Source organism: Brassica napus, chromosome C6, assembly GCF_020379485.1.
Source record: "Brassica napus cultivar Da-Ae chromosome C6, Da-Ae, whole genome shotgun sequence".
NCBI lineage: Eukaryota > Viridiplantae > Streptophyta > Magnoliopsida > Brassicales > Brassicaceae > Brassica > Brassica napus.
Genome location: NC_063449.1, coordinates 5,969,170 through 5,983,015, shown reverse-complemented (window position 1 = coordinate 5,983,015; position 13,846 = coordinate 5,969,170). Strand labels below are relative to the sequence as shown.

The 13,846-nt window shown below is 32.8% G+C and overlaps 2 protein-coding genes and 1 non-coding gene across 4 annotated transcripts; 2 read left to right on the top strand and 1 right to left on the bottom strand.

Moving 5' to 3' along the window:
* The first annotated feature begins 32 nt into the window (after positions 1–32).
* LOC106406317 (pectin acetylesterase 2-like) lies at positions 33–2,512 on the top strand. Its single transcript, XM_013846947.3, has 12 exons — positions 33–284; positions 411–493; positions 577–706; positions 782–855; positions 939–1,025; positions 1,095–1,219; positions 1,308–1,368; positions 1,445–1,498; positions 1,588–1,665; positions 1,746–1,851; positions 1,928–2,073; positions 2,349–2,512. Exons 1-12 carry the CDS (start codon positions 80–82, stop codon positions 2,448–2,450), a joined length of 1,251 nt encoding a protein of 416 aa, XP_013702401.2. The 5' UTR covers positions 33–79; the 3' UTR covers positions 2,451–2,512.
* Positions 2,513–7,886: 5,374 nt separating this feature from the next.
* LOC106406484 (prostaglandin reductase-3-like) lies at positions 7,887–12,184 on the bottom strand. Of its 2 annotated transcripts, XM_022705090.2 has the most exons (19): positions 11,952–12,184; positions 11,694–11,867; positions 11,428–11,609; positions 11,248–11,353; positions 11,080–11,156; positions 10,748–10,835; positions 10,299–10,485; positions 10,102–10,228; positions 9,884–9,952; positions 9,705–9,806; positions 9,522–9,617; positions 9,316–9,390; positions 9,027–9,146; positions 8,836–8,964; positions 8,670–8,747; positions 8,483–8,569; positions 8,294–8,380; positions 8,094–8,170; positions 7,887–8,057 (listed from the first exon to the last, which is right to left on the bottom strand). In XM_022705090.2, exons 1-18 carry the CDS (start codon positions 12,004–12,006, stop codon positions 8,120–8,122), a joined length of 1,890 nt encoding a protein of 629 aa, XP_022560811.2. In that variant the 5' UTR covers positions 12,007–12,184; the 3' UTR covers positions 7,887–8,057; positions 8,094–8,119. The 2 variants fall into 2 exon arrangements, with proteins under 2 accessions (XP_022560811.2, XP_013702614.2); XM_013847160.3 differs by having other exon boundaries at positions 7,887–8,170.
* An 838-nt stretch (positions 12,185–13,022) lies between these two features.
* TRNAR-CCU lies at positions 13,023–13,095 on the top strand. Its single transcript has one exon. It is a non-coding gene; the product is annotated as a tRNA-Arg (tRNA).
* Positions 13,096–13,846: the final 751 nt, after the last annotated feature.

Here is a 13,846-nt window from a genome sequence, read left to right as displayed (position 1 = left end):
TCCCTCTTATTCTCATATACTTTTCCATATAAAACCAAGGTTTCTGATCAAGTATGAACCACCTTGTGTCTCCTTTGAAATGAAGAAACTTTTATGGAGTCTGACTCTGTTTGGTGTCATCTTAATCCTCCCTGTTAATGGGGTGATGGAGTATGATAAAATGGAGAAGTTCACAGATTTTAATGGGACAAATGTGTATCAGACCGAAAATGATGTCAATTCCAAAGCAAAGGTTACAATGGTAGGACTCACTCTCATTAAAAATGCTGCTCTGAGATCAGCAGGTAACATCTTCTATAACACGATCTGATTCATTGAACCATATCCTTTGATAATATGTTTCTTGCTACTCACTTTTTCGAACATTGATTCATCATATCATTCGATTAGCATTTTTTTTATTATTGCAGTGTGTCTAGATGGGAGTCCTGCCGGTTATCATTTTCATCCCGGGTCTGGTTCAGGAGCAAAGAATTGGCTCGTTCATTTGGAGGTTTGTTGCATCACAAAGATAAGTCTCTCCTAATAGATGTTAATAATATTAGTCGTACATGATTTCGTGTGATGTTTTGATAGGGAGGCGGATGGTGTAGTGACACTGAAAGTTGTGAATACAGCAAAAGAACTAGTCACGGATCGTCCAAGCATATGGAGAAAAAGATACCTTTTACAGGAATTCTAAGTGACAAAGCCTCCGAAAATCCAGGTTAGTGTTGAAATCACTATGTGTGATGTCTATTTCTGTTTAGGTTGCTAATACAAATTAAATGTTTGTTTGCAGACTTTTATAACTGGAACAGAGTAAAAGTTAGGTACTGTGACGGTGGATCCTTTATGGGAGACAATGAAAATAAGGTTAGCCAAGTCTAAAACATAAGTTTGAGGGATTACTGTTTGTGTACTATGATTGCTATATGTTACTTTTTTCTACGTATTAGGATGCAAAACTTCAGTTTAGAGGAAAGCCAATATGGACTTCTGTTATGACAGATTTGTTGGTGAATGGAATGGAACATGCAAAGCAGGTAAACCATAGTTGTTGTTTTCGTGTATGCATATGTCGTGTAATATCGACTTTATATATGTCACATTAGGGTCTGCTCTCTGGATGTTCTGCCGGAGGCCTTGCAGCAATATTCCAATGTGATGACTTTAAGAGTTCACTCTTTTCTTCCACCAGGGTAAAATGTCTGAGTGATGCTGGCTTTTTCGTTGATGCGTGAGTGATTTTCTAGCCAACTTCTTTTAATAAAAATTTGGTATCTATATATATATATTGAATTGTTTTGTAATTTATGTAACTGAAGCACCGATGTCTCTGGAGATCGATCTCTGAGACAGTTATACACTGATGTAATAGAATTTCAGGTACGAGCACATAAGATTTACAATGTGTTACATGTCTCGAGTATACTAATATGACAATTGTGTAATGTTTCTACAGAGTATTACAAACAATCTCCCTAATGACTGTTTAAATCGTCTTAATCCAACTTCGGTATCTTACATCTTCTAGCTATCTTTATAGTAAAAAACCAAATGAACTAGATCTCATAAGAAAGTGTACTCATGCTTCAATATTTACAGTGTTTTTTCCCACAAAACCTAATAAACCAAGTCAAGACTCCATTGTTTATTCTAAATGCTGCATACGATTCGTGGCAGGTTAGTTTATCATCTTCTTTAATCCTCAGCTCTATCTACAAACGTCAAAATGTATCTTTTGATACAATGTATTCCTGCAGATCCAAGAGAGTTTAACTTCTAAATCTGCAGATCCAACTGGAAGTTGGGCTGACTGTACATTTAACATCGCCAAGTGCAATGCATCCCAGATCAAGTTCTTTCAAGGTGAAACATGAGCCAATAATGTTATGGCTTTTTAATAAAACCAACTGAGCTAGTGCTTTCGAAATATGTAATACAGAGTTCAGGACTCATATGGTGAATTTGCTCGGTGGATTCAAAGAGCAACGTAAGAACGGAGTGTTTCTTAACTCGTGCTTTTCTCATTGTCAAACAGAGAGCCATGACACATGGTATTCCAAAAACTCTCCTTCGGTTAAGAACAAGGTAGGCAATACTATTGGTTTTTACTACAGATCATGATTCGTGAACTACAATATAATCCGCCAAAACAATCCATTGAAAAGATGGGAAAACATCCAAACTAACACCTTTAGCAGCCATTCTTTTTGAACTTTTGTTTTGATCTAATTTTTTAGACTGGCATCAAATACAAATTCCATGCTAGATTTAATCATGTTATTTCCATTATACTATCTGTGATAATTTTGTTTTGATTTAAGCCCAATTATTAATGATGTTTGTTCCATATACTGAAACAGAGGATTGCAGTTGCTGTGGGAGATTGGTTTTTCGAAAGAGGAGGAGCCAAATTCATAGACTGTCCTTATCCTTGTGACAAGACTTGCCGCAATTTAATCTAAGAAAATAAATTTGTTTTGTGTTTCTATTTTTTTGGCATTCAAATATTTCTTTCATTCTTCTTTACAATAAAAAACCAAAATAAAATAGAATTCCTAAAACGATTCATCTAACCAAATTGGTAGTGTAAAATTATTATGAATATTGCTATTAGAAAACTTCGAGCAATACGTGCCAATAATTTTTTATTTTTTTTGCACTAAGTATAAGCTGATATCAAAAGGTCTTGAAAAAAAGCCTCACATATCGAAAACTCCCAAGTGTTGTGAACGCATGTCATTCTATTGGTGCATATCATCTTCTTCACTAGGTCAGATTTTTTTTTTTTTGGACTAAATTTGAAGGTCAGAATTGTGGCAAAAATCACATTACATTTTTCAGAGTATTACCTAAAAGCAAAGCTTTAACCTCTACACGCAGGGAAGAGAGACTACTTCAAATATTCCTACCACTCATCATTGTATTTTCCACTCCATTTGTACTACCAATTAAACCTTTTCCTGTAAAAATCTAATGGTTTCCAAACCCCATTAACATTACACCAACCATTATAAACCAAATTACGATGTTGAACAGACTCTTTTGTATATTCATTTTGTCCCCTCCACTAATTGAACATCTTCCCAATAATATCTTATATTCCCGCCATTTGTAGGATCTCTTGATGGAGTAATCTTTCTAAAATATTTTTTCATTCCTACTTTTTCATGGATAATATCCAAGGAAAAATCTCGATGAAAATGCCTTTTGGAAGTGTTCAAACTAAATAATCCAAGTTAGAGAATATTGAAGATATTTGAAAAAGGCCTAGGTTGTAGGATGTTAAGTTAGATGGGCTTCAAACGTAAAACCAATTGGTAATAAGTGGAGTGGTCTGTCTATCTTATATATTACTAAAGATTCATTCTAACATCGGATGTACGACACTTTGTGTCTAATATAGAAGACCCTAGATAAAGCCCAAGTTTTCTGTGCATAAAGACATTCAAACGGACTGTGAATAATTGATTCCCTATCCTCCTTCTCACATGATCCACATTGACAATTTATCCGATACATTAGATTTTTGATAAGACCCATCATATAAGTGTATCCGGCCAAATAGCGAGAAGAGAGGCGGTTGGAAAAAGACAGGTCGTCAAAGACAAAAGAGAGATATAGCCGACTTTTTCCTATATAGAGAAAAACTCATTTGAAGGATGAAACATTCACAAACACACGGAATCAGCACAAGAACATGGTTTGTATATGTTTTATTGTTATATTATATATTAATATAATATTTATCTAATTAGCATTCACCTGTGTCAGTATATTATTGTATTCATATTTATATTTTCTTTGGAAAAGAAATAGTTCTTTTCATCCATAAATTCAATGTTTTTAATGATTTTTCTTTATTAGTTTTTTTTTTATATTAATTATTAATGATATTAGAAAAATTAGAAAATTACTTATTTTATACTTTGAGAATTTTCGTAGATGTATTGTTACTTTAACTATTTTAACAGTAATTTACCATTTATTTTATTTTAAAATGTGCGTTGGATTATTATACCACGAATATGTATTTTTGGTTAATATTACTATTTTGCTTTGGATTTTCCATTTTATTATAATAGTTACCATTTTTAAGTAAGTTGTCAAATTTTAATATTTATTTTGTTAGTTTAACTTATATATGTAAAATTAATTTAGTTCTATACTAAAATATATATTTTTGGGAAATATAATTTTCTTCTCCTATACATTGTGATTTTTTTAGATGTTTTTGTTTTTCTTAATTTAAATATTTTAACACTAATTTACCATTTTATTTTAGTATAAAATGTAATTTGGATTATATACCTAAAAATATGTATTTTGGTTAATATTACTATTCTGCTTTGATTTTCCATTTTACTATAATAATTAAGTACGGTGTCAAATGTTAATATTTATTTTGGTATTTTAACTTATATATGTAATAGTAATTTCGTTTTATTTTGAAATATATATTTTGGAAATATAGGTCTCTTGTTTTATACACTGTGAATGTTTATAAATATTTTTTGTTACTTTAACTATTTTAACATTAATTTACCATTTTATTTTTCTATAAAATGTATTTTGGATTTATTACACCTAAAATATATATTTCCCACCATTTTACTATAATATTTGCCATTTTTTAAGTAAGTTTTCAAATGTTAATATTTATTTCTTTAGTTTAACTTATATATTTAGGTTCTATATGGTAACCAAATGAATGAGTGAGAATAGTGAATTCGTTGTCATTACTTACAATTTACACTGTATATAAAAAAAAATTTGTTATTTATAATTCCTTAACATTCATTTACATTTAAGGAATAATAGACTATATTTATTCTTTATCAAATTCGGAGAGGAACGTAAGTAATAGACATTTCTCTTTGTTCCTTTTATTTTATTCTTTATATTATTTTAATGGTTACATGTTGAAGCCTTAATAGTAATTAGACTTTGACCCACACACATGCGCTAATATTTATTTTCATTTTCTAATAAATAAATATTTATTTGTATAAGTAATAATGTATATTTTTATAATTTACCTGCATTAAATAGTTGTTTAATATGAAATTTTAAACATAATAATTTATAGTTTATATTGAGTAATTTTGTTTTGTCTTGTAAACTGTCAACTGCATTATCCTTATTTTTCAAATATGATCCATGCATTCACACAAATGTATTTTTATTTTTTATGGATCAGAATTTTATGATACTGTATAGTAAAACTGTTTTATATACTATTTAAAATCTTGTGTTATATATTTTATACTCTTCAACATTTGGTCTATTTTTTTTTATAAAAGTATACTTAAAGTAATATATTTATATATTAATTTATATTTCATTTATATATTATAAAATAATTATTTTTAAATTTAGGTATGTTTTATGGTTGTTTAATTTGATAAAAGATAATAAATGCTAAATAGTAGAATTAGGTAGTTTCTCAGTGGCATTAAAATATAATTAGTTATTTTTTAGTTTAGGATTAATTTAGGAAACGATTAATTAAATTATGAAAAGACAAAGCATACCTAAATTTAGGTTCAATAATTACTCAGGGCATTCTAGTGTAAAAGACAAAGATTTTGTTTTATTTTAATTTTTCTTTTGAAATATTAAAATTTTAAAAAAAATAAATGTCGTATTTTATTTTGATTGATTGTTTTAAATCCTACGTGGACGCTCTCAATGGCCTCAACTATTTCATTAACAGCTTCCGCACATGATTTAGCATTTAGAGAAAAAAAATAGAGTACTATTGAACATTTGATCCAAAATAGCGAACTATTGAAGATATCTTAGCGGAAAAAAAAAAACTTGAGAAGCAATTATGTAAAAACATTTACTAATACAGATATCTCTGGTGAATGCAGAAATGGTTGATATTATCATCAAGTTATAAATGGAATGGAACATTATTTAACAGCCAGGAAAGATCTGGTGAGTAGAGCCTTTGAGTTTGAGTTCTACTTTTTCTGCTCTGGTTTGGATAAGATATTGGTTAAAAAAAAGTTGACTTTAAATACTGGGATCACTTCCAGTGTTTTATTCTTTTTCTGGTATGGAACTATAGCTTGCGGAGAATAAGATGAGCACCATACTGTGGGTGGAGGGTGAAGACTGTGTAAGGAGCATGGACATAGGTAGGAGAAAGCTCGAAGGAGAATCTCTGTAGAATTAATGCCATTGCCATCTTTGCCTCCAATAAAGCAAAATTTTGGCCAATGCAGATCCTTGGTCCCCAAGCAAAGGGAAAGAAGGAGACTTGGCTCTTTGTTGCCTTTGAGACACCATCTTCGAATCTCTCGGGCTTAAATTTTTAGATACCAAAATTTTTAGATCGTGTTCAGTTCGGCTTTTTGGGTTTGGATATTTTGCCGAGACTATTGATAGACAGATTCGAAACCAGTGTCTCTTGTTGGGTTCAAGGAGGGCTCGACGTTACGTAACTATTCTTCAGGCTTGGTTTGCCACACGATAGAAGCTTTGGAAAACATTATGCTCTGTTTCTTTTCAAAAACCTCAAAATCTCAAATTTCAAGTAGCTTAGTCTGTAAAACATAACTTTTTCTGAATAAATTTTACATATTATTCAAAAAAAAAAAAAAAAAAAAAATAATAATAATTTCATTTCCGATTTTTCGAGTCCTAAAATCTTTTGTGTATACGGGATACACGTTCTTGTCTTTGACAAAAGGTTTAATACTGGATACACTTCAGCATCAGTTTTCTTGTTCTCGGTATCTATATTAAGATCTTAACAGATAGGAACCAAGACACATACCGTAAGTCTTGAGCATGTGCGAAGGAAAAGGCAATACACGTGGGATGATATCATCAGTTACTTTGATGGGTTTGGACTTTGCCTTCATTAACGTGCTATGGTCCTTTTTTATATCTCCGACAAGTGGGGTGTAAGGAGTACCGGGAATACCCTGTCTTCTTAGGTAACTTTCAAGCATCTTTGGTTTAAACCAAACCCACTCTAGAGTTCCGCATGTCCACCACAATACAACAGCTATAGCTACTGAAACTATTACTGACGCAGCTGATGTTTTCATTTTCATTCCCAGAGAGAGAGAGAGAGAGAGATGGCTAAGCTGCTGATATTCTCGGCATATATAGATTGTAAATGCCTTGTAAATGCCTACATAGGTGATGAAATCACCACTGATGTCAAATATTATGCCAAACCAGAATTGAAGTCCATCTTCTTAGCCGTCATCTCCTATTAATTCTCTGATAATTATTGTGTTGTGGCCGTTGGATTTGTGTGAGGGGAAATGACATGAGTGACAACATTATTGACATTTCTTTGTCACTACAGATGAAAACATTAGTCCGCCAGAAGTGAATGCAAATATGTACTTTTTTCTTACTTTTCTTCTCTAGAAAACTATCTAATATGAAACGTGTTAGGACGTGTTTCAAACCAAGTGTTTCAAAATAAAAAAAATGAAACTTGTTAGCACTCGATCAAAAAAATGAAACAGATATTATGCCAAACCAGAATTGAAGTCCATCTTCTTAGTCTTAGCCGTCATCTCCTATTAATTCTCATTACTCAAAGCAGCCTATGCCTCGTATTTTTGTCGATGAGAGTTTCTTTCTTTCAAGTTAATATGCATAATCGATTGAAACACACAGCTCAAAACAAATAATGGTGTCTTACTTAAAGGTCCTGAAAGGATCGATTTCATTCCAGTTTGTCTTATATTATTACTTAAGAATCAATTTTGCTACTACTTTCCATATTTACATAGAGAAGTCACATTTAAAGAACAAGTGGTCTCTAGTTTCCAATGGTGCTTGGCATAGAATACACGATGGATTCACATGTTGTTCCATTGTTGCATGAGAAAGAATGACGACGAGGAAAATATAATGGAGGATCACGATGGTTACGAACTTCGAAAGGAATATATAATGGTTTTAGTATGATGAGCTTCGTTCAAAGAAAATCGTGAAAAGCTTATTAACCGTAGTCTACATGAGATTAAACAACTTATTCCCACACTTGGTCAATGAAATGTAAAGCTAAACAACCTTCTTAGTTACTTAAAAAAACTCCAATCTTATGGATTCTTTCACTGATTCTCAAAGCTGGATTTCGAATTGTCCATGTTTTTGTTCACAGCCTAGATATTGTCTGCTCAAACGTGGGATCGATGCAAACGACAACCTGCGCAAAATTTGGAACATAACTAAAAAAGTAAGAAAACCTCATGTTACTGTAAAACTGGTATGTTTCCATGTTCATGAAAACTTAAGTTTCTAAGCTTTGAAAAAGGATTTATTATATTACCTTTCCAGTGCTTTTACCGGAATGCAGATACTCAACAGCATCTGCAACAGCGTTTAGACCTATAAACTTTTTCTGATCAATCCTAACCTACCAAAGGTGACAACAACAAAAACGCGAGTTATTAACTTTGGTGAACAAAACTAAATGTAACGTGTGGTTTAAGGTAACACACTTAAGCTTAGTTATTACCTTGAGCTTTCCGAGAGAGTAGAGATGGAACAACTTGTCAAGGTTTTGTTTCCAGAGCTGACTATATTGCACCAGAAAGAAACCCGCCTGAAAACAATATTCAGTTAGAACAAAATCAATTCAAGTAAACCAGTATGAGTTTCTTAAATCAATATTGTAGCAGAGACTCAAGAGAATCTCAACATACCACGGTTTGGCTTTTTGCAAGAATCTTCTCGCAGAGCCCCGGATAGTTTGCAGGTTGCCACCCCTTCTCACCTTGATACTGAGAAGAGATATCAAGTTATATCTATACTAATTTAAAATAAATAAATAAAACTGATGTACAGACATAATTGTTAATAAAACAGAACCTGAGAGATCATTCCAATCACAATGAGCCGTCCGTAAACAGCAAGAGCATTTAAGCACAGATCAAACATTCGACCACCTACAGATTCATATATGATATCCACTCCCTTTGGAAACTCCTTTTTCAAGACCTGTGAAAGTTATGAATATTAATTCTCTAGACTAATAACATAATATAAACTAGAGTTTCTACCGTCTTGATATCCTCTGCTTTATAATCTATGACTCGATCCACCCCAAGCTCTTTCAATAGCTTGGCCTTCTCTGATCCCCCGCAAGTAGCAATCACTTTATTTCCTGCTAACTTTGCAAGCTGCATAGAGAATCTCACAAAATCTATATTTAATACTTCCACAGATGAAAGGGAAATGATGAATGTTATGGTTAATAATTAAAACAACATATGATATGGTTACTGGTTAATAGTTTGGACAATTACATAACATAAACTATCAATGAATCAACTAGAGATTTTTTAGTACCTGGACTGCGAATTGTCCAGTCCCTCCTGCAGCAGCAGTCACAAGGACTGTTTCACCTGACTTCATTTGTCCTGCCTGTGAATCCCACAAGACAATGAAATTTTCAGACTGCATATCCCCATATGTTTTGAATGATACTAGATAACAAATATATAACAAGCAGATAGATAGTAAAGCTCCTCAGTAGTTAATCCTGAGGTAAAGACCTTTTCAAGGGCGATCAAAGCAGTTAATCCTGAGGTAAGCATGGCGACAACTTCTGGATCTGGCCTTGGAACAGGAAGCACGTGCTTAGAAGAAACCTAAATCACCAAAAGACAGGATCACATTACCAGTGAAGAAGAATCCCATAAATGTTGTGCTCAAATGGGTTAGGAACACTCTCATACTATCATGTATTCAGAATATGCTCCAAATGTCATAACGGCAGCTGGAGTCCCAACTTGCAGATTCTTAACAGATTCTCCCACTGCTGCAATTAGTCCCACTCCCTGACAAAGTGAAACAGTTTAGGAGTTTTTGATGTAAACAAAAGGCTGTAGAAACTGAACTTAATAAAAAATATTACCTCAAATCCAGCATCAAAAGGAAGCTTGGGGGAGCCACCACTAAAGTAACGACCTGAGCTGAAGTTTACCTGCTCATGGGTTTACAACAAAGAGAATATTAGAAACAGTTAAGAGGAGAGTCATCCAGATATATCGGTTAATACACCTAAACTCTGTGTTATGTGCACTGCGATAAGCTATACAATACAAAATCTTGGATAGGAAAAAAAGATCTTACATCACTTGCGTTGACACCAGCATAGATGATTTTCAGAAGAACTTGGTGCGGTCCAATGGGTAACTGTAGTGGTGCCCGTACTATGCGGGTAGCGTTGCGGAAATTATGAGACAAGTCATGTACAATTCTGAAGGAGAGAGAGTGAGACACATCAGTATGTGTAGTCTAAGAGTAGATATAAATATATTTTAACTTACATCTTCTCGAAGCTCTGAGGAAGTTTGATATTTGAAGTTAGTTTAAAGGAAGTTCTTTTGGTGGAAGTTGAACCAACCAAGTACTTTGCCTGTTCCATTGGAGTCGGCCAATACTCCAAACCCCTGCGGTTGGTAATCCATAGACATGCGCCGGCTTTACTCTCATCGGTTATAAGCTCAAAAGCACCTTAGAGATAACAAAGATGCCACATTCATGAATATCAGTATTATATTGATCTCAGACAGACTTGTAACGGAACAACTTCCAATGCATGGTCGCTCATATGAACCAAAGCCTATTCATATAAGGTAAAGCTTAGACAATCCATGAAATAGCATTATTGTGTTCCAATTCTTTCTGCACTAGTCCACATTTTACTTAACCAATCAACCATACCGATCTCTAATATATATAAGTCTGAAGTATAATCAGATATGCACACACACACCTTTAATCAACATGTCCATAGACATGTAACCGCCTAGTGAGTGAAGGAAGGAATCACCAATAGCTCCAGCTAACTCTGTCTGGATAAACTGCACAATAGAAGCGCAGAACCAACGCTTTAGGCAAAACTCATCTACTTTGGTTGTAACATCGACGGCATATGTTTCTGAAGTAAAACTCAGATATTTGATGAGAGAAAACGAATAATACAAACTTCCATAGCATTGACACTTCTTATGTTAATCATATGCTGCATATTATACAATTTAAACAGCCAAACAGAGCATAAATAACCAAAGATTTTGAGAGATTTGTTAGAGTGATTCTTCTTACTTCAGGGCAAAGCACATTGATGCGGATCCCTTGACGCTTGAAATATGCTAATGATCTAGTGAATAACACGACACCGCCTGTATAAATGTAAAATATAATGGAATTAAAAAAAAAAAAAAACTATTCATATGAAAAGAAACAACAAACAGACAAGTAAAAGGACAAAACCTTTGGAAGCAGAGTAGATAGGATCTAAGGGCGATGGATAAAGACCCGCAGCTGAGCCCATGTTAATGATAACTCCACCCTTTTTCTTGGCTTTCATAGCTTTGATCTACACAACAAAAGCAATAAAAAGATTATTGATTGAAGATTGTAAGAATAAAAAGAGGTCTAGGGAAGATTTACAGCAAGTTGTGTGCATTCAACAACTCCAACAAGATCAACATTAATGGTGCGTCTCCATGATTTAGATCCATCAGTGTCATCTTTATCAAATTGTACAGGATTGGCAATCCCAGCATTGTTAATGCAGATGTCCAGTGTTCCAAATGTGGCCAAGTGCTTGTCAAAAGCAGAAACGAGATCACCTGCTCTCATTTTTCAATAGACTCAATACAAACACTGAACACAATAGTAAAATTCTTTTAGCTCAAAGGACATAAGCTTACTACCTCTATTGGTGACGTCACATTTGATAAAGATAGCAGAAGGAGAGTTTAGAGAAGGATGGAACCGAGCACTGGCCTTTTGAACAAGAGAGGTAGTCTCTTTGCCTTTGTCCTCAGAGAAATCAACCACACTTACAAAAACTCCTTTCTCTGCAAGAGCCAAGCAGAGAGCTCGACCTACACATATATTTTGAACTATTCAATCACCACCTCACACGTGTCACTACCAACTAGGGGGAATCGAAGGAGATGAAAACTAACCGATCCCGGAGGCACCACCGGTGACAAGAGCGGACAAACCTGGCTTGATCTCCATTTGATTTTGAGGTTAGAAAAGAAGATGATGATTGATTGAAATGGTTTGATTCGAAAATCCAAATAAGAGTGACCCCACAGCCACTTTGGCTGTCTTAATAAGCCCACCCACCGTCGTGTAATGTTGTGTCACGTCTCTAATTATACGATACTTGGTTCGGAAACCCGGTTTGTCTTAAACACCGGCCAATCATAAAACCGTAATATAACTATAGATCAGACTAACCCATCCCAGACAGATGGAGATGCTTTCGGTTCATCTGCTCTCCACTTGATCTAGTTTAGATGGATACACTGACAAAAAATAAAAAAATAAAACCATAATATAACATTTTATTTTATTTTTGGTTAAGTAATAGGGCAAATTTCCAAAATAGCACCTTTCTAAATTTATATCACAAAAATAGCACTCAAAAACTAAAATGACCAAAATAGCACATTTCTAAGTTTATTCTTTGAAAATTTTAATTTTTTTTATTTTTCAAAATTTGAAATCTTATCCCCAAAACCTCATTTCTCAACTCTAAACCCTAAACCCTAAACCATAAACCCTAAACCCTAAACTCTAAACCCTAAACCCTAAACTCTAAACCCTAAACCCTAAAATCTAAACCCTAAACCCTAAACTCTAAACCCTAAACCCTAAACCCTAAACCCTAAACCCTAAATCCTAAACCCCACCCTTTAACTTTAAACCCTAAATTTGTGACTTTTGATAAAACATTAAGTGTTATTTTTGTGACTTTTGACCTTAAGTGCTAGTTTGGAAACATAAACTTGATTTAGTGCTATTTTTGTCTATATAACAATTTTGTCAGTGCCTATTTTACAAACTCTTATTTAGAACATCGTACATTTTTCATTAATACTTGCTAGAACGTACAATGTAATAGAAGATTATCTTCTATTTTTAAAGTTTTATTTAATTCCTTTTTCTGAAATTATTTTTAAACCACACATACTACATGGTACTAGCTCATTTTATATATTATATTTGTTGTATAAGGAACCAAGCAAGCGCCTGTACCTCAGTGGATAGAGCGTCTGTTTCCTAAGCAGAAGGCCGTAGGTTCGACCCCTACCTGGCGCGATTAGTACTTTTTTATTATCCTTTTCTTTATCCAACATTGGAAAGAATTTGTTCTCTTTACTTCGTCAATAACCACGATGCTAAAAGTGCTATTTGAATATGTGCACACCATTTTTGCCATCCAAAGACACAACAACATAGTCCAAGGTGTGATAGTTTTATGTAACATATTTCTGACAATCACTAAAATATCTTATAAGCATAACTTTCATCTTAAAAACAAAACTAGAGTTTGACCAGCGTACCCGCACGGATGTTTATTTTTATTTTTTTTTAAAATATTTATTTGTATAAGCGATAATCTATATTTTAAAATTTATCCGTTTAAATAATTTTTTAATATGACATTTCTAAACACAATAATTTTATATTTTATAATTTTATTTTATCTATAAACCATCAATTGTATCATCCATATTTTTAGAATATGATCCGTATATCCGGTACAAATGTATTTTTTTATGGATCAAATGTACTTTTATTTTTTTTAAATATATGGTGCTATATATTTTCTAATTTCAACATTTATCATACTAAATTTACATTGGACTATTATTTATATGAAAATATATGTAACATAATATATTTATATATTAATCTATATATTATATAAATGGTTCTTTTTATGTGACTTTTATTTTAGTTATTACTTATATATAATAAAAATATAATTATATAGATTTTAAAACAATATTGTTCATTAATTATTTAAAGCTAGGTAGATAATTAATAAGAAAAAAATCTAAAAGGT